Source organism: Stegodyphus dumicola, chromosome 8, assembly GCF_044657685.1.
Source record: "Stegodyphus dumicola isolate Sdum_Otavi_A_Nest chromosome 8, ASM4465768v1".
Lineage (NCBI taxonomy): Eukaryota > Metazoa > Arthropoda > Arachnida > Araneae > Eresidae > Stegodyphus > Stegodyphus dumicola.
In genome coordinates this window covers 156,445,587-156,470,181 of record NC_140775.1, presented here as the reverse complement: position 1 = coordinate 156,470,181, position 24,595 = coordinate 156,445,587, and the positions used below count along the sequence as shown (strand labels likewise).

Below are 24,595 nucleotides of genomic sequence, written 5' to 3'. Positions count from 1 at the left end.
CACACAAACTGGAAACACAATACAGATAGATCGTAATTGCATTAGTGAATAGACAGGGGCTAGAAAGACTAGTGCGCATCTTGGAACATTGTAGGTAGCACAACAGAAGAATGAAAGAGAACTTACTTCTCAGATGTACCTCATATATACATATATAAAGTGACTAACACTGGTTTTCAGACCCTTGTGTTGTATTGTTATACTATTTGAAAATATCAGTTACTAAATACATATTATTTTCACTAATAACTAAATTTCATATTCTAAAGGCAGCCCAAGTAATTATGCTTCTATTCTCATGAGTAACAATAGGTAATAGATCTTCAAATTCAATTTTTAATTTGGACTTTGCCTCATATTACTTTGTCTAGCAGACTCAAATATATTAAATTTTGACAATTTAGAAAATATAACACTTCCATTATAATAAAATTTGGCTTACTATAGATTTTGTGAACACCAGACGTATTGTCCTTGTTTTCTTGTTGACAAAGAATTTCTTTTAAACTGATCTTGTTGATTTTAACTATCCGTGTGCCCTCAATTATTTTATAAACGCTTCAGAGTAAGCTCTTATTGCAAATCGTTCTTCAAAATCCACTGAACATTTGTTCTGCGAGCTACAGTCATAGTTCATGTAACACCAGCTATTGGCTGCTCTTCAAAGAAAAATGGTCCAGTTATGAAACTAGCTGTCATACCACACCAAACAGTGACTTTAGGAGAATGCAATGGAACTGGGTAGATAACATGAGGGACTTGTTTGGCTCGAATCCTGCAGTTATGGGTGTTGGCATTGCCATTTAGGTAAAAATGGGCCTCGTGGTGTCCACAAAATGTTCCATGGCCAATGTTCATCTGCTTTCATCCATGCAAGGAATTCCAAAGCAAAAGATTCTCATGCAGCAGGATCTTTAAGTTTAAGTTTTTTAACATGTTTGATTTTGTACGGGTAGAACTGCAGCACTTTACAGACAATTTTGAACACAGTACTTCATGGTATGTCCATTCGACGTGTGACAGCACATATGCTGCATGTACTGTGTGTGCTTTCCATTGTTGCTTCCTCCACTGCTGTCCTCAGGAGCAGGTGTCCTTCCACTCTCAGGTGCAACAGATAATAAACCCATGGCTTCAGACTTCGCCATTATTTTCCTCAAACCCTGTGGTATCATTGGCCCTCTGCATATTCTTCTGACTGAATGGTACTTTTGCAAAGCATGCCCTTCATTGCTAACGCATTCATAATAACATTTTGCGAGAAAAACATGGTCCTGCATGGTTAGAGACATTGTCAATTTGTAACAAGGAGAACTCTGACAAATATGCTCACTTTTATATGAAAAATCAAATGACGTGTAAAGCGCTGCTTCTTCCTGCCGTAATCCATTGCAGTTTTGCATAATCCCACAAACAGTTTTTTTTTAAATAAATGAATAAAAACGTTTTAAACCAATATCTTCATGTCTAACGGCTGAATTCACACTTCAAAAATCACAAATTAGCGATCTGTAAGAAAACAATTTCCGGAATACGCCAACTTTTGCAAGTGATTTGCGATCTCACATCTTCTAATTGCTAATTTGTGGTTTTCATGAATGGATTTCTCTATTACATGGATGATCTTGACTTTAATCACCTTTAAATGGTAATTTTGTTTAAGTCATTATTCCTTAAGAGTATACTACATGTTAAACCCATGTTCGTTTAACTGATGATTTTATTTCCAATATATCCCTTATTTCATTTAAGAATATTGCATATAGTGCCATTTCCTTCCTGTTAATGAGTTTTTTAGTTTTTTTTTTTTTTTTTTTTTTTTTACAGAAAATAAATTCCCATGGCCTTCTTTACACGATTACCAAGTTTGATAACATTTGGTCCAGTAGTTTTCCTTTTATGGTCATTTCAATGTAGAACATTAATTATAACCACCCAGTTTATTTAGAATAATTTTACCATCTTTAGAAAGATAAATTATTCAATTTCTAATAGAATTGGTTGTTAGTTTGTATTGTTTTGCCCTGTTAACTTCAGGTATGAAACTGTTAATATAATTTGCTTAACAAGTAAAAATTTCCAAATGCAGACAATAATTCTTGTGATGCATTTTCATTTAAAACAAAAATGTATGGCAAAAAACATTGTCAATCAAAGCATTTCAACAAAAATTTGGAGTATCCATTAACTGAGTTAGTGATTAACCATTTTTTAAACAAATAATTGTATTGCAAGGAATATTTTATTGCTGTTTATTTTATAACAAGCAAGGCTTAAAACAGAAAAAATAATATGTTAAAAAAATTTTTTTGAAGTCTATGTTCATTTAAAGTCCATGTTTCGGTAATTAGTGTAAGATCTGTGCAAATAAATTTCAAAAATACAAGTGTCCTAAAACAAATGTGAGCCATTGTACATATGTGTGTCTGTCCTTAAATAACATGTTTTTATATTGCTGGTTTTATGATGATGTAAAATACTTTTAATCCTCTAATTGCCAGGTGTATAAGACTACTTTTGTTTTAATATAATACAGTCAAAAGTCTTTAATCTGGATGTCCATAATCCAGAATGATCTATAATCCGGACCTCAAAGCTACAAACTTTCTGTGCATGCGTCAATGCATGTTGCGTACCGCGTGCACATAATACCTTTAGGCATGCAGACATGCGTCTGCTCATGCGCATAATACGTTTACACATACGTGTTTAATGTATAACGGACGGTATAAGCTAAGCTAAAATTATCTAATTATCTATTTCAGTTAATGTTGCAGATTGTGTTGTTCCTTAATCTTCGAATTGGATCAGGCTTATTATTTTTTGCAGACTGTTAGAGCAATTTTATAAAAGTAAGCTTGAACTTTTGATCATGTCAAAAATAATTTCTGATTCTGGAGCTACAAAGGATCTACAAAGCGAAAGCATGTTTCAATGTCCATCAAACAAAAAGTGGAATTGCTGCAAAAAATGAATAAAGGCATATCCTTTGATTCTTTAATCATTCCGCAATATGTCTATCAATTTCACGCTGCTCTGCAGGGGGGGACAACACGGCACACAATGAACTGGAAGTTGATCGGTCGGCACTATCCTTATCTTCAGAGCAGATGTTTTTAATTTATTAAGCTTATAATTCCTTACTAAATGTAGTATTTCATCTCGATGTACTCTGTCTTATGATGATTTAATCAAATTCCTCGTCATTATAAATATCACGAATACACATCAAATAGTTTTCTGGTTGCAATTTTCTAATTTCGACTATGTGTAATGTATGCTTTATGCATGTGCGCGTTGAAAGAAATGTTTAATAAAGTAAACAACTTTTTTTTTTTTTTGTAAATTTTGTTACCCTTTAGATCATAATTGCTCTTTATTTCATAAATTATGGTTTCATATTTTTAATTTTATAATTTCTGCATGCCATCTTACCAAATTTAAACTGATGATCTATAATCCGGAATCGCCGAAGTCCTGACGAGTCCGAATTAAAGACTTTTGACTGTATGTGTCTTTTTATTGTCTGTTACTGTAATGTATGGATGCATTTTTGTAATATATGGCATCAGCTCATTTTTGGAAGTACTTGAGTCATTTGTATCTATGTTATGTGTCTTTGCACAGCTGAAATTTCTAGTTTCATTCTCAAAAAATTGAGTGATTTGGTTGAATTTTCTTGAATTTCGAATTTTTACAATAAACTGAAGATGGAAGATCAAATTAGGCATTTTTGGAAGGTTCAACTGCATTACTAAAGGGGAGAATGCTTATTAAGCTTCTAAACATTTGTGTAAAGTTTATAATGACAATCTTGTATTAAAACATCAATGGTTCATGAAATTCCTGGTTAATGATTTCGATCTTAAGATCTACTGCTCTACTTTTGATCTACTGCTCGGTCACGGAAAGGAATTCAGTTTAATGATGATGGAACAAAGACATAGATCAATCAAATGCACATTGTACAATGTAAGACATCACAGAAGCATTGAACATCTGTCATTCAGTCATTTAAAGCCATCTGAAGAAGCTGGAATAGGAAACAAGCATGATATTTGAGTTAATCATAAACTCGAAGAAACTCATTTAATGATATGTATAAATATTTGCAATATGCCAGGGGCGTAGCTAGAGGGGGGGCATCTGTCCCCGGACGCAGAATCCAAGGGGCGCCAAACTGATGTTACGACATTTTAGAATTAAATGTTTTCCATCCTTGGTAAGCAGTAGGGGACGTGAAATCTTCAGTTGCCCCTGGGCGCTGAAAACCCTAGCTACGACTCTGCAATATGCTCATTAGCGTGCAGTTTTTTTATATAATGGAGCACTCCAACTGCCTTGATTTTAATGTTATGAACCACTTCAAATAACGCTGAAATCAGACATCCATCTGAGAAGAATTATGTTTTTATAGTGGGGAGATATTAAGCATACAATTTATTTATTTATTTATTTTTTATTCTCCTACAAAGCAACCAAACAATCAGTTTGAATGTGTAATGTCAACAGCTGAACAGTTTGAATGAAACCATCAGCCAAAATATTTAAAGCTCATTAATCATAAAGGACTTGTCTTCCATTATGATAACATGAGAACACACACATGTTTAATCACTGAAAAAAAAATACTTTATGTATTCTGCATGCACTATATTCACCTGATTCTGTGTCTTCAGAGTTCCCTTTGTTTCATATTCTTCAAAACTCCTTGTATGGTATAATGTTCAAATCAAAAAAAAAACCTGTGATATATTATTGATTGGTCTTTGTTTTTTTATATAGGTAAAAGACTTTTGAGAAATAGAAAAAATATATCTTGATATTTTCAATAAGTTACCATTAATATTTTAAAACTTTAAATCTGCAATTTGTTAAGCTAAATTTTAGGTGCCCTTTTATTAAACTTGTAAATTAGAATAGAGATGATGATTTTATGTTACTGATTGTATGTTTATATGTATTTTATTCTAGACTCAACCATTTTGGTTTCCTGTTAGTGCTAAAAATGTGCCAGATTATCATCGAATTGTTCATAGGCCTATGGATCTCCAAACAATGCGAGAAAAATTACATCAGCGGAAATATAAGAGTCGGGAAGAGTTTTTACAAGATGTTAATTTAATTGTTGAAAACAGCAATATATATAATGGTAATGTAAACTTTTAATCTTCACCTATGCATTTTAAATACAATTATTATGATATGAGTTATTATAAGTGCAATTATTATTTTTAGTTTAACTGCAGAAATAATTAATTTTAGTTTAAAATTCTGCTTGAACAGAAGTTGTCAACATTATTAAATCATCTTATAAATATTTTTTTAATTCCATTATTTTTATTACGTCTTGCTAGAGCCAAATCCAAGTTTAACTGAGGAAAATCTATATGAGCAGCTGTAATCAACCCATTTAATGGGTTTTAAGCATTATGTTTTTCTTCGTGGGATTAAAAATTAAGCTATTTTTACGAGAAATTTTCCTTGCAGTAGTAATATAATTAATTATTAGAGCTATATTTGAAAAATTCATGCATTGAAAATGGAAAAGCATCATTTTAAATCTCGTATTATCAGTAGTTAAAACCGGCACTGTCTGCTTAAAAAAGTATGCATCATTTCCATTTTAAAATACTGAGTAAGTAAAACTTTTTACTATTAGCTACTTTTTGTATGGTTTCAAATTTTCAAAGTTTTATTCCCTTCTGTCCAAAAAATAATCTGGTTACTACATTTTAATTTTTTATATTATATTACTGCACACTGTTCCATCTAATAGAATTTTAGAGCTGAATTTTTTTCAGTTAATCACATACGACCTCCCAAATAATAATTTGTGGTTATAATTGCTGGCATATCTCACTTTTTTCCTTTTAAAACATTTTAAAAGATTTCAAAAGGTATTTTTACTTAAGTTAATTTTTAAGTTAATGCACTCCATATTTTGCAAAATAAAACGACTCAAATTCTAAGAGTAATTCATCCTGCTAGACCAGAAGAGACTTTGTGCGTTAATGAACTTTTGGTGCCTTTTCCATAATGTAGTTATTGTCATGGTATTTGATAGAAGGGGAGGTAATTTGTATTATCATCCACTTACTGCCAGGTTTGGCATCTCACAGATTACATTCTTTTCTTTGATTTTTTAAAAAGAAAACTTATGTTGGAAAGCACATTCAGACTCCCAGAAAAACATAAGATAATAAAATGTTATTCTGAAAATGAGCTTTGATGTTTCAAAAATTTCTGTACTTATTAAAAATTATACAGAAGGAAACAATAAAAGGAATATAAGCATAAAAGTCTATACAGTAATAATTTGTTTTCTTCAAATTAAATTTTTTATGAATTCAATCCTTGTGTTTTATAGATATTTCTCTGTATTGGTATATCTTTTAATTCTGTAATGGAATATTTATTATATAATCAGGCATAAATTGTGATTATTTCTAGTAATTTATGCTGTTAATTGTATTTAATTAATAATTGCTGTTAATTGTATTTAATTAATTAATAATAATACATTTTGCATCAGTATTTATTATTATGCTGTCATTGCAGGTGCAAAAAGCTCGTTGAGTCAGACAGCTCAAAAAATGATGGAACATTGCTTAAAACGATTTGCAGACAAGGAAGAAAAACTGATGAGGCTTGAGAAAGCTATCAATCCTCTTCTTGATGATAATGACCAAGTTGCATTTTCATTCATCTTAGAAACTATAGTAGCTCAAGACTTGAAAGCAATTCCAGAGTCTTGGCCATTTCACAAACCTGTTAGCAAAAAGTTTGTGAAGGAATATTACAATGTTATCAAGAATCCAATAGATTTGGATACTATAATAAAGGTATGATATCTATTAAATATATTTGCTTATAGTTGCTTTATTAGTTACATGAAAGTGATTGATAGGTAAAGACATGGGACATGTAAACTTAAACATTCAAAAGATAATTTTAAAAAGTGTTGTTGTAATAGATCAGGGTTTCTTAAACTGTGGGTCGCGACCTCTTCGGGGGTCGTGGGACCTACAGCAGGGGTCGCCAAAACTTTTAGCAGTTTTAATATTTCTTTTACTTATTATAATAATTTTACAGTAACCAAATATTTTTACACAATGTATCAGAAAATAGATAAAGATAAGACTATACAGACAAAGAAAAAAAAAATGAAAACGTTTCGACGCATTCTTTTTATAATATAAACGTTCATTTTCCTTGCTTTGCACATTATGCTGTCATTTCATCTGTTACTTATTTAAAATTTTCACACTGTTCTATGGCTTAAAATTAGAAATTAAAGTTAATGACCTAAAACTGTAATAGTATATTGCAGTACAAGTAAAAAAATTGACAATTTCATTCACTCGTGTGTTGGATTTGTGCAATACTTACGGGATCCCACAAAATTTTTGTAAATATTATCAGGTTCCGTGGGTTAGTGATAAAAGGGGGTCACGAATGAAAAAAGTTTAAGAAACCCTGTAATAGATGATTGTTCTTTCTCTTTATTTTTTTATTTTAATTGTTATTTTTGAATAAGATTTGCCGGATATTTTTTCATTCCTTAATCTTTCTTTGCAAAATTTAAATTTTTATTCATTTTAAAGTCTTTGCAAATTTTTTAAATGTTACTTCAAGTTGTAGTATTGTGTACATCTTATTGGTTGTCCTGACAAGTGTTGCCAGAGCAACAACGTTTCACTACCCTACACCTGATGGTAAACCATAGTTTACTAATGGTCAGTGACCTTGATGGTCATTGGTGATAAAAAGTTTAATTGTTAAAAGAGACCTTTGGTTGGGATTAATTTTAGATCTAAATTTACTGCACTGATCTGCACTAATCATCTGTGGTTGACTGTTAATTCATGTAGGTCACTTGTGACCAATTACTTTGACAGGTACTGTACATTTCAGTTTAATTTAATGTAAATATTTATCTAAATTACTTCACTATCCTACAGTGATGACCTACAAGCTTACTTTCAATAACAGTAAATATGTAGTCTCTGGTGCTCAACAAGCTTAATCAATATGTCTGTATTGTCATTGATTTAAAATTATCTGTCACCTAAACAGGCAGTCTGTGGGATAACCTCTCAAATAGCAATCAGACTACAGATCATCAGTAATCAACAGCTGTGATGAGCACCAGTGTGCTTCATTTTAATTTAATAATTTACTGCTACATTCTACAATGATGTTCTATTGGTGACTATTAGTGACTATCATTCCATAAGTCTTTGGTGACTAATAGCCATCTGTATGCTTCAGTTTAAATTTAATTTGGAAGATCTAACTAAATTTACTTCAGCATTGAAATTAGTGACATATAGGTAGATTCCACGTGACCATCAGTCTGTAGGTCGCTGGTAATAAGCAACCTTGATGAGTAATCGAGGGCCTTTTTTTTAAATTTAAAGTACTATCTGAATTAATTGTACTGACCCAGAAGGGTGACCAATGGATCTGTAACCAGCAGTAATACAAGCTGTGGGTCACCATTAAGTGATGCTTTTAATCATCACATTTATTTTAATTTTATTTTTGTTACATACTTAAATGATTTATAAATATGAGTAATTTACAGTATGGTCAGTTAATTATTAAACACTAGCAGAAGTATTTTATGTAATAAAATATGTTTCTAACACTATATTTTGTATTTGATGTGGTATCATTTAAGTTCTCCCTGTAAGTATTATATTTAGGCTTTTTCTAATTTAAATTGATCATTTACTTCTGTTGCTCTTTGGTTTATGAGGATCACTCTGAAATTTTTTAGATACACATAGGTTTTTAAAGTTATACTCAGGAAATTTTAGGAGTGTTCAAAGCAGTCTTCTCCAGTATCAATATACTTCTGTAGGTGAATTTTCCAAAGATTAAATGCCTCAAGCCATCCATTTCTTGGATTGATGAAAAAGTGCATTTATAGCCTCATCAGTCTCATCTTCGGAATGAAAACGATGTCCACATGAGTTCCTTTTTAAATTAAAAATAGCCAAAAGTCACTCATAGCTATATCGGGTGAATAGGGTGGATGTTCTGTCACTTTGATATGTTTTTGTTCAACTGTCAGTCTTTCTGAATGAGAAGATGCATTGTCATGGTGAAGCATGAACAATCACTTCTTGAAGAATTCTGGAAAACACTTATATCAGTTATCTTATGTCCTTCCAGCTTGATAGCTTTGACCAGTTCTGTACTTCTGAAGAAAACGGATTATATTACTTTCTTCACGGCATATTGTCTTTTCGCCATTGTGGATGTATGAGCATCTTCAAAGACATACTTTACTTTCTTAATGTGTTGGAACCTCAAAAAATGGTATGTACATTTCATCACCAGTTGCAATTTTAGAAATAATGTGGTGGCCTCGATCTCTAAGTAATTTAAGGGTTTCTTTACTGATTTTGATATGCTCCTCTTTTCCATGCTCATTTAAGTTATGGGGAACTCAATGGCAAATTAGATTTTTAATATGCAATTCTTCATGAATAATTTTATGTGTGGCTGCAGATCCGATGTTAAGTTCTTTCTGTATAATTTAATATGTGCAGTGATTGTAATCGATTAACAACATTTTTCATATGGCAGACAAATTATCCGGGATTACTGCTGACAACGGCCTTCCTGTGTGTCCTTTATCCTTGAGTTGTGACCTCTGTGAAATCTGTAAATCATCTGAATATAGTAGCACAAGATGAACCTTCATTTTCAATCCCATTTAAAATTATAGAAAATCATAGTGTGATAATGTTCTCAGATCAACTCCATTTTTCCTTCTGCCTAAAATTTGTTATATGCTAAACTACCTGCAGTTGGCCATAAAAATTCACCTGCTAAGCTAAAATAGTTCAGATTTTCAAATCTAACCATTAATTTTTTTCTACCACTTGCACTTATCTCAAAATTTCGGAGTGACCTGGCTGTTATTCAAAATATTCTTATTGTAACACATATTACTTTTGCATTAACATTTGATGTATGTGTAATATGTTTCATATATTATTAACTACATATTTAATGTTTTTAGAATATTAAAGCTCATAAGTACAGCAACAGAGAAGATTTTAAAGCTGATGTGGAACTGTTACTTACCAATAGCCTTACATTTAATGGTCCAGATAGTCAGTTTACTAAGAAAGCAAGAGAGATAATGGAAGCTTGTGAAGCTGCTTTGAAAAGGGTACAACTTGTTTGCCTTTTTATTTTAATATAGCAAATTCTTTTTAAATTATTTGAAGTAATTTAGTCAGTAATTAGCGTGTAAATTTGCAATAAAAATTAGACAAAATTCAACTTTAGATTTGCATCAATTTGTAGAATATAGCTTGCATTATGAGAGAAATCAGATTTCTCTTCCTTAAGGGTAAAAATCTTTTGCACTTATCTTTGATATAAGGAGTTCCCACACTTTGAATTGAATTTTTTTTTTTTTTTTTTTTTTTTTTTTTTTTTCTGTATGCAATTAGAAAGGCTAATAGATAATGTATTTTAGTGAACAGCCTAATAGATAGTATGCTTGAGTATGTCGAACAAAATAGAGGTAGGAAAAAAAAGCTCACCTATGCAGATTTGGCAATTCTTAAAAAATTCTAACTGAAATGACTGTTGTTCTTAACGAACAGGAAATAACAGTAGCAAGATGGAGAGCTTTTTTAGCTCAGAGTTTGTTTAGCAAGCTCAAATGGTATGTTACTTCAGAAAATGTCAAATTTTGTGTCAAAATACTCAAGTAAGAACAATGCTATATATAAATCTAATATATATCCTAAATCGTGCTTTCAAGATGTGAAACACGTAAGTTGAATTTAGTCAGAACGGGAGATATAGAATTGTTCCTTCCCCCCCTTTTTTTTTTTGATTGGGTGTACATCTATAGTCTATATAACATCTGTATATATGTAATCAAGATTATCCTTCTGTTAAATATCAATTGAAAATTATACACATCATTTGAAGCATTAAAAGTGCAATGTGTTACAGGAAATCTAATAAAATAACCTACGGAAATTTTTACATTTTTTACTAAAACTGAATAGAAATACACCATTGGAAGTACTTAATCCTTTTGGTCTATATAAAGACCTTAGTTCAGATGTCATCATTAAGGAGAGTAGAGTAAAGTGTATGCACTTAGAATAGAATATATGCACATCTTAAAATTAGGTCCCCAAACTTCTTAAAATTTCGCATGCTGTATATTTTTACACTTCAAAGTAAAGTGTTTATTTTCCCTTCAGTGTTTATTTTCAATTAACAGATTTAGCATCCTGGAAAAATAAGAAGTAATGCCACTTTAAATGGGAGATATATTTTTGCAAGCTTTGTTTGCAGATGGTTCATTGAAAAGTGGGTGTACTTGACATGCTTTTTGGTCCCTGTGAAAGAAAAGCCAAACATGTACCGAGCCCGATGATAGCACCAATCTGGAGACTATATGTGCATGTGTTTGTATTTAAACAAAAGTAATTAAACACACATACACACAACAATACCACCAAAATATGGGGCAGGTGCATAATGAAAAATTACCAAAAAATAATGGCTGTGTCTTAATTTTTGAATTTCAATTGTAAATTCATTGAAAGTGTTAGATTGTAATCTAAAATTTATGAATTGCATTTAATTTTTATTCTGGTTAATTATGTTTTTTAATCTCTATGTCCTTGCAAAAGAGTTTCCTCGATATAAGCTGTACTTGGCGAGGGTACCTCAATATAAGCTGTATCTAACTTACTTATGACTGGTGCCATACATTATGAGTAATAATCATCTTATGGGACTGGGCAATATGCATAATGACTAGAGCTACATAATTTTCATATTTACATAATAGTTGTAAATAAATGTGAAATTTAATAGTATAAGTGATTAAATGTGAAATTTTTTGAATGAAATCTGGGCAAAGGGAAGTATTTAAAAAATAATTTCTTTTGTTTCATTTGCATGGCACTCATCATCCAGTGACTCATTGCATTGTTTGGAATTTCTGTCTTCCTCTTACACACACCAACTGCCTATCTCCCTTCTGTATATATTTACCTCGCTCATTCCACGCCAGTCACCTTAGCCAAAATCATGTCACAAAACTGTAAAATAAATGCACATATCTTTTGTTTTGCTTTCTAAATATCCGGTTGAATTTAGTGCTCATAAAGTTTTATTAGTGTAGATTGCAATAAAAGAGAAGGAGGAAATCTGAAAGATTTCAAATTTTAACTGCTTCCCAGAAGAGTACATTAAGATTTTTTTACGCTGAGCTCGCAGTCTGCTGTTACACTTACTCCTACTGACCTCCATTTTTAATGCCTTTTTATTTTTAAGCATGATTTTCTTCACACTTACGCCATACACAATTCAGCAGCAAAATTGTGAAAATTTTAAAAGCTGCATAGCAGTTGTTTTCCCTGTTCATTGTATCAATGTTCTCTTTTCTTACTAAGATGGATTTACAAACCTTTTTCAGTCCAAAGGACCAATTTCCCCAGAAGGACTATTAATTTCGTTTTGGCATTTTTCATTGAAAATATTGGTTTACTTTTCAAATTGTTGCTGCCTTATAATAGAGCCCTATATTGTATTTAAAGAAATTAAATAATGAAGAATCTGCATAAATGTATGTATGTTTCTTGCATTGTGATAAAACAACAGTACCCTAGAGCCGTCCAGTTTTGAATAATGTACGTTTCCACCCAAATATGGGCATCTGGAAGCCAGAATTTAGAATTTGTTTATTAGTTATTTCAAATTTTGTAAAACTTGAACAAACTTTTATTAACAAACTCAACGATTTAAAAGCGTGCAATGGCAACACTGTACGGGGGGGGGGGACATTTTTATCTCCAACATGCAATACTGAGTATCGGAAATTCTAAAGATATGCTCATTAAAAAATTACTTTGCGATGTTGATGTTGAATTGAATGTTATGGTTGAAGTGTGAAGAACATGGTATTTATTAAATAAAGGTAACACACAAAATGTTAAAAAAAAAAAAAAAAAGGCCCCTTTTGGCATAATGTAAAATCTGAAAGCTTTCAGATTTCTCTCTCTCTCTCTTTTATTATTATTATTATTATTATTATTATTATTATTATTATTATTATTGATGCTTTGTGTCTTAACAAATTCATTAAAGTTTTACGAAATATGAAATAGATAATAAATTAAATTCAAAATTTGGTATCCATATTTATGTGAAGGACTACATTATTCAAAATTTGATGGCTCTAGGTACAGATGTTTTTTCACAATGTTAGAAGCATACATACATTGATGCATATTCCTCATTATTTATTTTCTAAAAATATAATACAGGATGATAATATTTGAGTGATAGCAATTTGAAAAGGGATATGCTGTTTATAGTGATTCAATTCAAAATGCCATGTTTAGACTAGTATTCCCTTCGAGACTAATGTTTCTTTTGGGCTAATAATGACAGAGGAAAGAAATTTGTACATTAAGGGATACACATAATGTTATCTATATATATTGTAATGTTCATTTGTAGGATTCCTTAATTCCTTAAAAGGATTCCTTAATGAAACATGTGACTAGCATTAGTAAAGAAGAAAAATATAGCCTCCTCTGGCTGATATGGGATTAAACAGCAGATTATAAGTTTCAATAATTTTCAAGTACCAAAAAGGGCAAAAATGGAAAAAGAAAACAACACAGTGAAAATCTGATTAAAAGTCAATATTTTGTTTTTGAAATTAAATAACCCTATGTGTGATTATTTGGTAAAATGTGTGCCATAATCTTTCTTCTGGAGATATTTCAAGATATAAGTATGTACTCATTTGAGCATACTCCAAGAAAAAAGCACTAAAAGATAAATCAATAGTTGTAATGGCCAATGAAACATCTGACAAGCAATGAAGGTGTGTTTTTCCAGTCTTACAGAAAACTATTAATTCAGAAACTAAACAATCATGTTTTATGGGAAGTGCATATTTTTTAAACATCATTAATACTTCTAATTGCTTTCAAGCAGTAGTTGACATGTTGAAGGAATATAAAAGGGAATACTTCCGAAGTTAAAGGTCTAATATCAATCTACATGCTACAGGACTGCCCTCATACTGAAAATACAGTGTGATCCATTGTGCACATCAAGCAAACATCTTATTTTAAATTGAATTGTAGTTGTAGTAATTGTATCATATATAGCTAGATGGCACTGTAAGAATATTTACAAAGCATAATTTTTGTCTGTTATTAATTGATCATATAGCATCTGCATATGAGTTATTTGTGTTGTTGTGTTGCTAGACTGACATGTAGAATAGTTTTTGAAACTAAGATGAAAAATGCAGTATATCAAGGCATTAATTACTATGCAGCTTTACTGTGCTTCTTGAAGCTGACGAATTTGAGTGTTGGTTCCAGCAAAACGGTGTTTTTGTCCAGTCATTTCATGAAGTTCTTGCATGGATTTCTCAGCAAATATATCATTGTAAAAGGTTTATGGACCTCAGTATTCATCCAATTTGTCACTAGCAGATTTTTTTCCTGTTTTGGGTATCTCATAGGAAATGCCTATGCAAATAAACGGCATAACTAGAGGACTTAAAGAGGAATGCTAAGATGGCAGTTAGCCGTATCGAGTTTACAGGTGCTCCACAAAATGATCTCAAAGATGGTAAAAAGTGCATGTGAATGCATTACTGAAAAGAGAATCATTTAAAACATATATTGTAAAGACATGGTTTGATGTTGCATTTGTACCATATAAGGTGATAAACATTAATACAGTCAAAAGTCGTTAATTCGGACACCCATAATCCGGAATGATCTATAATCCGTACCTCGAAGCTAAAAACTTTCTGCGCATGCGCCGCGTTGACACATGCGCATAGGCATTTACGCGTGCGCGTAAGACCTCTTATGACTGCGCATTTGCGTGTGCGCAAGCGCAGAATACGTTTTCGCGTGCGCGTTTTATGTATAACAAACGGTATAAGCTAAAATTATCTAATTATCTATTTCAGTTAATGTTGATGATTGCGTTGTTCCTTAATTTTCGAATTGGATCCGGCTTATTATTTTTTGCAGACTGTAAGAGCAATACTATAAAAGTAAACTTGAACTTTCGATTATGTCAAATAGAATTTCCGAATCTGGAGCTCCCAAAGGATCGTACAAAACGAAAGTATGTTTCGATGTCCATCAAACAAAAAGTGGAATTGCTGCAAAAAATGGATAAAGACATGAAGAATGTGACAGAGAGGTTAGTGAAAACGAAAAAATTTCGATTGACAAGTTAGTCGGTATTCTCGGCACAGCAATTAACGGGACTTGAACAGCGGAACTTTGTAACTGAACAAAAAATTATGTCTGTTTATAGAATTAAAGAGAAAGTATTATCACATAAAACGAAAGTATCATATGCCTTGTAATTTGGGTTTTAAAATCAGCTAATTTTACTTGCTTACCATGATGTGCATGACTCTTAGATCATCATGTGCTGATGGATACCATACTTTGCATTACGAATGCTAGGTACATGAAGTGATTGTAACATATTTATAAATAATTCAAAGAATTTAATACTATTATATATAAAATAAAAGTAGCTTTCTTGTCCTCGAGAAAATGAAAACTGCATGCTTAAGATACTTAAAAGAAAAGACACCTCATCTGGAATGAAAACTTTATCCTGCATCTGTGGTGAAATTCATGGTTCGAATCTCTCATTTATTTGAGTAAATATGTGGAGCATATTTTTGTTTATCTAAATGAATATGCAGATGCTAACTTGAGTATCAGTCTCCTAAAGGAATGTTTTGAAAATGAAGGATCCAGTTGGCTTTCATTTCTGAATTTTCTTCAAAAGTTATAAATTGATAGAAGAATCAAACTGTACACTTGCTTATATCTTGTTGAGTTCAGATGATTTTAAGTTTCTCTTGAGTACCAAAGAGGTGATTATTTTGGTGATAAGACAGAAAGTATTTTGATGAGCAAGGAAGGTTAAGTTGATCAGAAACACAAAGTAATGGTAAAAGAAACAGAGAAGAGTTAGAATAAATTGACTCTGCACATTGCTATTGAATGCAACAAATTAATCTTGTTAATATGTTTGGAGATTATTTTGTGCACCTGTGGCTAGGATAAGTACGATAATAGGCTTTGAAGCCAAATTTATTAAAAAGCTACTGTAAAGTATAATATTTTAAAGGGATTCCAAAAGAGAATCTCATTTATAGATGTAAACTTTTAATAAGCAGTCTTTTACAGTGGTCAGTCAAGACACTCATGTTGATTCTTAAAACAACAACATTCTGCCCTAAAACTTCACAATAACTGTTATTCAAAGCTTTAATGGTCTCATTAAACACGTTTTCACTAAGCTCTCTGTCACATTCTTCATGTCTTTATCCATTTTTTGCAGCAATTCCACTTTTTGTTTGATGGACATCGAAACATACTTTCGTTTTGTACGATCCTTTGGGAGCTCCAGATTCAGAAATTCTATTTGACATAATCGAAAGTCTATTAATAGCCTTAATGGTCCATTAATATGCCATAAGTCAAGATATATTTTATTCTATAACATCACAGTTATAGATAGAAGACAAAGACTTGAGGAAAAGATTATTGCGATTAACGCATCATTTACTTCCTTTCTGTTTATTATTGTAGTAGTAGTAGTTTATTTGATGATAACAGTAGCTTTGAAAAACAGTGATTTGTAATTTTTTTAATAAATATGAAATTTTTAGTTTTGATTTTTTTAATTTTCATTTTTTTAACATCAAAATTACATATCCCTAATAGTAACTTATTAATTAATTTAGTGTAGTTATCTTTAGTGAATTAACTCTGATGTGCTGTAATTTTAATAATTTCAGTATGATGATCAACTCACTGTCCTGGAAGCTGCTATCAAATCATCCCAAGAAGCTGCTTTAGAAGCTATTGAAACTGATTCAGCCATTACAGGGAATTCCTTCCAGCATGATGATGGAAGTTGCACAGAAAGTCAAGCTGGAGATAAGTATGATGATCAGCATAGAGGGAAAGTAAGTGTTATCCGTCAAGTTAAATATATACACAATTCATTATTAACTAGTTAAAAACAAAATGTATTATAAATTTTAAAAAATTCATTAATGTAATTCTGTAAATGGAATACATACATTGCAAGTTGTTGGACCAATTTACTATCAGATATGTAATTCAGTTTATTTTACTGTTAAATATCTGATGCCCTCTTTCTGTTAAATATCTGATGGATTAGAATGCGTAACTCACTTATTCATCATTTAAGATTTTTAAGAAAAAGCTTTGAATTGTGCATATTTTCAATTATTAAATACTTGGCTGTATCAAAAGTGAAATAAAATTATGCCATGTTTAAGTTATGAAGAAAACTTACGCTTTTAACATTTGATCTCTTCAACAGAACAAATAATGGTTTTTCAGGAAATTTAAAATATTGCTTTTAATTATGTATTTGAGGTTTAATCACTTCTCTTGAAGTTCATGTATTATCTTTATCTAATATTTGGAGGTTTTTTTATTGCATTTGATATATTCCATTATTCTGTATTATGCTTTATCTTAAATGTTTTATTTGAAGAATGCATTATTTGGCTGAGATATTTCAGGTATAATCTCTGTTATATAAAAATAGGTTTTGCGCTGTTTACAGGGTTTTCTGCTTAAATAATCTACTGGAAGGTCATTGGATCTGCATTTTAAGTGCTTTTGTTTTTCAGCATTGGTTGATAACAATGCTTTACGCAATAAACTCATCAAAAGCTGTACCAAAAGGTGTTTTCTGTTTTTGATTGGACTCCCTTATCTAAGAACACATCCCAAAAGTTTTGACATAAAGTAGATTATCAATGAAATTGGATCTAAATAGCTATATGTATTGATAAAAAATGTCAGATTGGAATGTTATGTGGAAGGAAGTTTATCATCACCAAGTACACAAAATTATTAAAAAATGAGAGTGGTATGACAAATCTTTATTACATAGCTTTAAAAGAATATTATCACTCTCAATATTATGTTTGGCCCCATTATTTCTAATGCATTCTGTCACAAGTAATGACATGGGTTCACAGAAATATTTAATATAGTCTTGCATTAGCTCATTCCATTTAGACTGAACTTTGGATTATAACATCCTGGAGGTTTTCTATTTAGGGCAGGTGTAACAATGTGTTTGACCATAGCAGCAAGGTAAGTCCATGAGATGTGAGCAATATATGAATGAGTGTTTTTCTATTGAATAGAGCACTGGGGTAGACGTTGACAGAGCCACCATTTCTTTAGTATATCATTCGGCTGTCAGTGAGCCCATGTTGATGACTGATGGTGTTTGGGCATTGTTGTGAAACTACACCTCTTATCATAACACTCTTTGTCTAAATGTGCAGTGTGTGACAGTAAAACCTTCATCTTAGTGCTGACTGTGTTGCTCACAGATGCGAATACATTTGGTCACCTGTACCAAGACAAAAGCAAAACTTCTTCTGCTATTCAGCCTGGCTGCAGGATGTTATATGAAGATCTCCCTAAACCTGTATGCATGGGTCAAATGTTTGTGAATCCATTGTCACCAGTAGCATGTGATAGTAACATCTATGCAACTGAGACCTGTAGATGTGCAATACAATAAAATGACTATCATCCTTCATACAGATGTAGCTATGTTGCGACTGCTTCTGAACATATCCGGCTGCACAAATTACTGTTGAATTCATGTGAAGGGCATAATACATTTTAAACCTGTGGCTTCAATACAACATAAGTCAAAATAAAATACACTATTTTAATGACTTTTTAAAGTATGGCAGGTACAGTGAAAAGCCTTTCCTTTCTGCCATATTTTGTGCAGACAAGTGTGAAACTTAAATAATTAGCATATCTAATGGTCATGAACCTATATACTTGATTTCATTCATGTAGCTTGTTTTTTGTCAATGAGAGCAGTTTGCTACAATATCTGCTATGCTCATATTGCATTGATGCATTTAATCATAGCGTTGATGGAGATTAAATTGTGTGTCTTGAATGAATTGTTATTTTATTTAATAAGTGCTTATAAAATTATTTCATTTCAGTCCAAAGATAATGAAGATATGGAGTTCGTTGATGTTGAAGGTGATGAGGATGATGATTATGATGAAGAAGAGGATGATGAATCTGTTCTTTTAGGTCATAATTTATTAGTGAAATCTGAAGGTGGTTTCAGTGAAAAGATACAATATGATAGTGACACTGAAATGCAGCATGTGACTTCAGACAATGCTGAAGTGATGCAGTTTGATTTAACTTTATGTGCTGATAATGAAAATTCAGAAATAATTGATGAAAATTATGATCCTTCAGAGTTTCTTTTGCAAGGGAGGTATGATTTTCAGCAGTCAAAAGATGATGCAGCTGAAGATAATGTTAGCAATGATTTAGTTGTAAGTGATTCAGAAGATGAATCTAATAGATCCTCTGGGCATATGGATCAAGAAAATGAGGAATTGTGGTTTTAAATTTATATACTGCACATTTTTATCTGGTGTATTTTTAAATGTTCATAAAATTTATCTAATTCATTTGCATCAATTTAAGACTTCCACTTTTCTTTTTCCTTTAAGGTCATGTCATCTTTATTTAGTTGATTATTTGCATAATTTTCATCAGGTTATATCTTTTTTTATAATTCATCTGAAATCACTAATTTTATTCATGTTGATCAGTGAATGATGATGTACATTTGTAATTTTGTTTCTCATTATTAATGCGGGCATGTTATTGTATTTCAATCATGTTTAAAAAATTCTTTATATATGTATATATTTATGTATTAGCTCGACCCATACTGGCCCCAAAATGATAAAAAACTGTCTAAATATATATGAAAAGCACACTGTCATTATGAATACTTATTTTGCTATGCAAACAGATATACAAATTTTTAATCCACGACATAAAACGATCAAATAAAAAGCGGTTTAATAAAACCATTTCTGGCATTATTAGATTTTTTATTTCATAATTTATAATCAGACTCTAATTAATGAACTTTTGAAAAGTATTCTTAAATCAAAAAGTCATCTTAATTATTTTCACAACAAATGTGCTCCTTAAAAAAGGGGGGATCTATAATGAATATAATGCTGCAATTGGTGGCTATATATATTTCAGCTTGAACTGGTGAAGACAGTCTAAATTGAAGATGTTATTAAATAAGGACTGTATGTATATTTCTGTTACACAATTATGCTTTACAAAAAAGGGTGAAAAGTGATATTTTTTCAGTACTGAAATAAATAATAATAAATGCATCCTACCAGGAAATGTAGTCATAATTCTTGGCACAGTGTATTTATTATCACATTAAAAATATTAATTCAAACCTGACGTATTTCCTTAAAAATGGTTCTTTTTGTTAGAGCTGTAGTGCTAGTAAGTAATTTCCATTGTTTTTTTTTTTTTATATATATATATATATATTTTTAATGTAGCTTAGATATTCATAGGTGAAACTTTTCTATTTATAGACTACATATTTATTTTAAGAACATGATTGAAAGAGTAAATGTAAATACTTGTATATATTAACTTTAAAAAACTATGCAAGGAAATTAATGCCTTTGGTTACCATACTGCATTAAATTGCAAAAGTAATTCTAATTAAAGTAATAATTCTAAGTAGTCTCTGTTTTTAAAAGCATTTATAAAATGATGTGCATGTCCTACATTAAATTGATTATATTGTTTTGTTTATTAATTTTATTTTATTGTATAGTTGAAAAAATACTTTGGTTTAATATTTATTTTAATCATAAAATTTATTCATAAAATAAGAACACAAAGTGAGGGTAGACAAACTTCATAAACAAAACATAGTTTTATTTCTTAGTGCATTCAATATTCTAGCACTCAGGGATGTGAATTTTGTTACATTTCATAACTCTCTATGTCTGTTGACACCATGTCTGAAAAGCACCTTTGTTTGGATTCTGGTTTTGGATAGTAGTCAATGATATAGCATTCTTTTTTGACTTAATATCATGTATCTTTGAATTTTAAAAATTATAGTCTTTAATGATTTAAATTATTTTAATCATGTAATAAAAATACATTAATCTGAGGCTTATTTTTTAGTACAACATATGGATAGGTTTCCAAAAACCAAACAAATATCAAACTTATGTAAATGATAGGTTTTAGTTTTATTTAAATTATCTTGTTTATATCTTCACCTTTTATATACTATCTTTTCATCTTTAATGAAGTCTTTTGTCTCTTTTGTAAGTTTTCTTCTAAGATCTCTAGTTCCAAAAGTGGTTGGAAATTTTTTTCTATTTTTACTTTTAATTATATTTCCTGTTACTACACTTTTTATTTAAGAAATGAAATAAGAATTTCTGAATCCTAATTTCTCCAATAATATTTACTTAATGTATTAAAAAAATAAATAAAAGAAGCTTTTAACTCTCTGGATGTGTTTAATAAATTATTCTATTTTACAAGTTTTGTGTAGATTGTTTTTTCATTTATTTTATTGATCATTGTGATTATGTAAATAATAAATATATTAATGGTTTTTACTGGTTGATATGTATAATTTCAAGGTGGTGTTGATAAAGGTGTTTCATAAAGGTGGTGTTGATATGTATAATTTCAAGTTTAAATATAATTTTAAAATATGCAATTGTATATATTTAATATATCTGTTCGAACTAGTGGAAGGTATTAAAATATCAGAACTAATATTGCAGTACATTTATGCATTTGTATTATATATTTATGTTGTATTTTCAAAGATGTGTATTACATATTGTATATACAATAACAAAGTAAAAAAGTGCTGGTTTTCATGAAATGTTCCGTTTTCGAGATTGAAGAAAAGTCTGTTGACAGTATTCTCATTTGAAAACTCTGTGCATAATTATAAGAAGATATATTTTTATGTGGAATAATTTAATTCTTTGAAATATTTTTGCACTTTACTTTTTACGTTATCTCAACCACCGAAAAACTGGTGTTGCAAAATAGTAATAACAACTGAAAAAGGTTCTTGTTGTTCATTCTGTAAAGTCAGCAACATTTACTCTGAAGATTTAATGTTTCTGTTTGAAGATGCTTGTAGTTTCAACATTGATTGTAATAATAAAAAAAAAAAATAAAAAAAACTGAAAACTGTATTTTTTTTACATTTTAGTTAATAATTGTATAATAATGAAAATTGTTATCAGAGTTCAAAATTAAATTTTAAATAAGTAACAGACGAAATGACAGCATCATGTGCGAAGCAAGTAAAATGAACTTTTATGTTATAAAAAGAATGCATCGAAAACGTTTTCTTTGTCTGTATTGTCTTATCTTCATCTATTTTCAGATACATTGTGTAAAAATATTTGGTAATTGTAAAATTATTATAATAAGTTAAAAAATATCAAAACTGTTAAAATGTTTGATGACCCCCTGCTGCAGGTCCTGGAACCCTTGAGTTTAAGAAACTCTGTCTTAGATGATAGATCCATGATTTGTAACATTTAAAAAATTTATCATTATATCCAGCAGTTCAATTCACAGTATACTGGTTAGGGGAGCTGACTACAATACCAAAGTTCCTGGGTTCGAATCCCAGAGAAGGCACAGCTTTAACTGACCATCCTTTCATAGGAGGCAAAGCTGACTCACCTATTAGGTGCCTCCATAATAAAGTGACCACCACTTACGGCCTTAGTAGTGGCCAAATTGAAGTTGGCTGAGTGCCCACCATTTGGGGGTATCCAGTTACTCAAAAGTTGCCCTTGTTTATTCCTTGTAACTTTTTCCATGCATAGGAGCCTAAATTTTGAAGAGCAAAAAGAATCAAATAGAATTTCATCATAAGAATAAGGCTTTTCTCTATCCAGACTGATTCTTAAAGCAGCTTCTTGATTAATCTTGCAAGCAAAGTATCCATCATGTGAAGAAGCGTAATTACTCTGGTAATGATTACATTGAGCAGTATTAAAAAACTTTCAATGGAGAAGAAATTAACATACTGCCTAAGTTATTTCAGGGCAGTTAAATGCGTTTTCAAAACATTTAAAACTTCCTGACATTTGTCATATTGAATTTAAAAAATTGTATTACATTAATAATTGAGCATGTGACAAATTAAAGTTTTATAATATAATTATTGATTACTGTTCTATTACAAATAAAATTTTAAGTAATAAATGAACAAAAGCTGAAGAGTAAAGGTGTCTCTGCTGTTCTCCCTTTTATCCTTTAAAAATTATTGTTTACAGAATGTACTGTATTTTAAAATTGCATCATATTTTATAATCAACCAACTATTCTGAGTGAAATATTATGTAATGTTCTGCTTAAAAATAATATGTGTGGTACCCATGAGTACACCAAAGCTGTCAGAATTTCACTCATCTTCAAATCAGTGTTATGTAAAAGATTTTGAATTCTAAAGATTGTTTTTCCTTATGTTCAGACATTAATGTATGAGGTCTTATGAGGTATGGTTATCATCTAAGATGGTGGGTACCAAACTTTGTTTTGGCATTTTTTTAACCCGCGAGCACACGCGGCGGGTATGTCATACCCATGTGCATTTTTCTTTTTGTATATTTCTTGCCCATTATTACATAAAAGGTCGAAACTTGGTGTAGCTGAGTTCAAGGTCACATACTTAAATGGGGAAAATTCCTGAGGCGGCAAGTGCAATGGTTTTTTAGGAACAGCATTGTTCGGGCATGTCATACCCGTGCGTGTACTCGAGTTTCTCAGTGAGTCACTTCGCATTTCTCGTTTTCAAGCTTTTAGTATAGTTTTTTCTTGAGTCGTAAGCATGGCGCCGTATATTCCTTACGATGAAGAGATGAAAAGATTGAGAAATCTCCTTGAAACAGTTTCTTCTGATGAGGATTCATTTAGTGAAGAAGAGGAAGATGTTGATGACGAAGAATATAATAGTAATCATGATTCACTCATAGAGAGTAGTGATTCAGATACAGAAACAGAAAATGAAACTCTAGAATGTAGCAATGAGTTTTTATGTTGGAAAAAAATAAATTCCGGACTAATGTTAGAATTGGCGCCAAAAATATTATAACTAAACTCCCTGGAAATACAAAGTATTCTAAAGACTTCTCAACACCTTTAGATTCCTTGTCATTGCTTATCGATGAAGATATGTTAAAACATGTAGTTACAATACAAATATTTATATTGATTCAATACGAGAAAATTTTACTTGTAAACGGGATGAGTACTTTTCTCAAAGCCTTAGGGATGCAGCTAATAGAAAATGTTCAAAATGAACGACTGCGAGCATCTGTGGTTCCTGATTCTGGACAAACACTGACCACCGATGAACATGTTAACAATGAACGGTCTCCCAAAAGAACCTAAAATGACTTACAAGAGGTGTACAGAGTGCTCCAAGAAAAAAGATAGAAAGACTAGATTCATTTGTGAAAATTGTAGCAAAAGTATTTATTTGAGAAAGCAATGTTTTAAGAACACTTTGAATCCTTTTAAGTGGATTATTGACTTTCTTTGACTTTGATTTGTGTGTAAGTTAAAGGTCTCAGGTATTGTATTGTAATTTTTTT

The 24,595-nt window shown here is 30.8% G+C and overlaps 1 protein-coding gene across 2 annotated transcripts in view; it reads left to right on the top strand.

The window, feature by feature from the left end:
- Taf1 (TATA-box binding protein associated factor 1) overlaps positions 1-22,165 on the top strand; it is a 121,596-nt gene extending 99,431 nt beyond the window's left edge. For both annotated transcript variants that reach the window (XM_035349867.2, XM_035349866.2), the window contains exons 33-37: positions 4,975-5,152; positions 6,562-6,845; positions 10,040-10,192; positions 16,868-17,038; positions 19,094-22,165. In XM_035349867.2, coding sequence (XP_035205758.1) covers positions 4,975-5,152; positions 6,562-6,845; positions 10,040-10,192; positions 16,868-17,038; positions 19,094-19,516 — 1,209 coding nt within the window. In that variant the 3' untranslated portion in view covers positions 19,517-22,165. The remainder of the gene's footprint in view (positions 1-4,974; positions 5,153-6,561; positions 6,846-10,039; positions 10,193-16,867; positions 17,039-19,093) is intronic.
- The last annotated feature ends 2,430 nt before the right edge of the window (positions 22,166-24,595 follow it).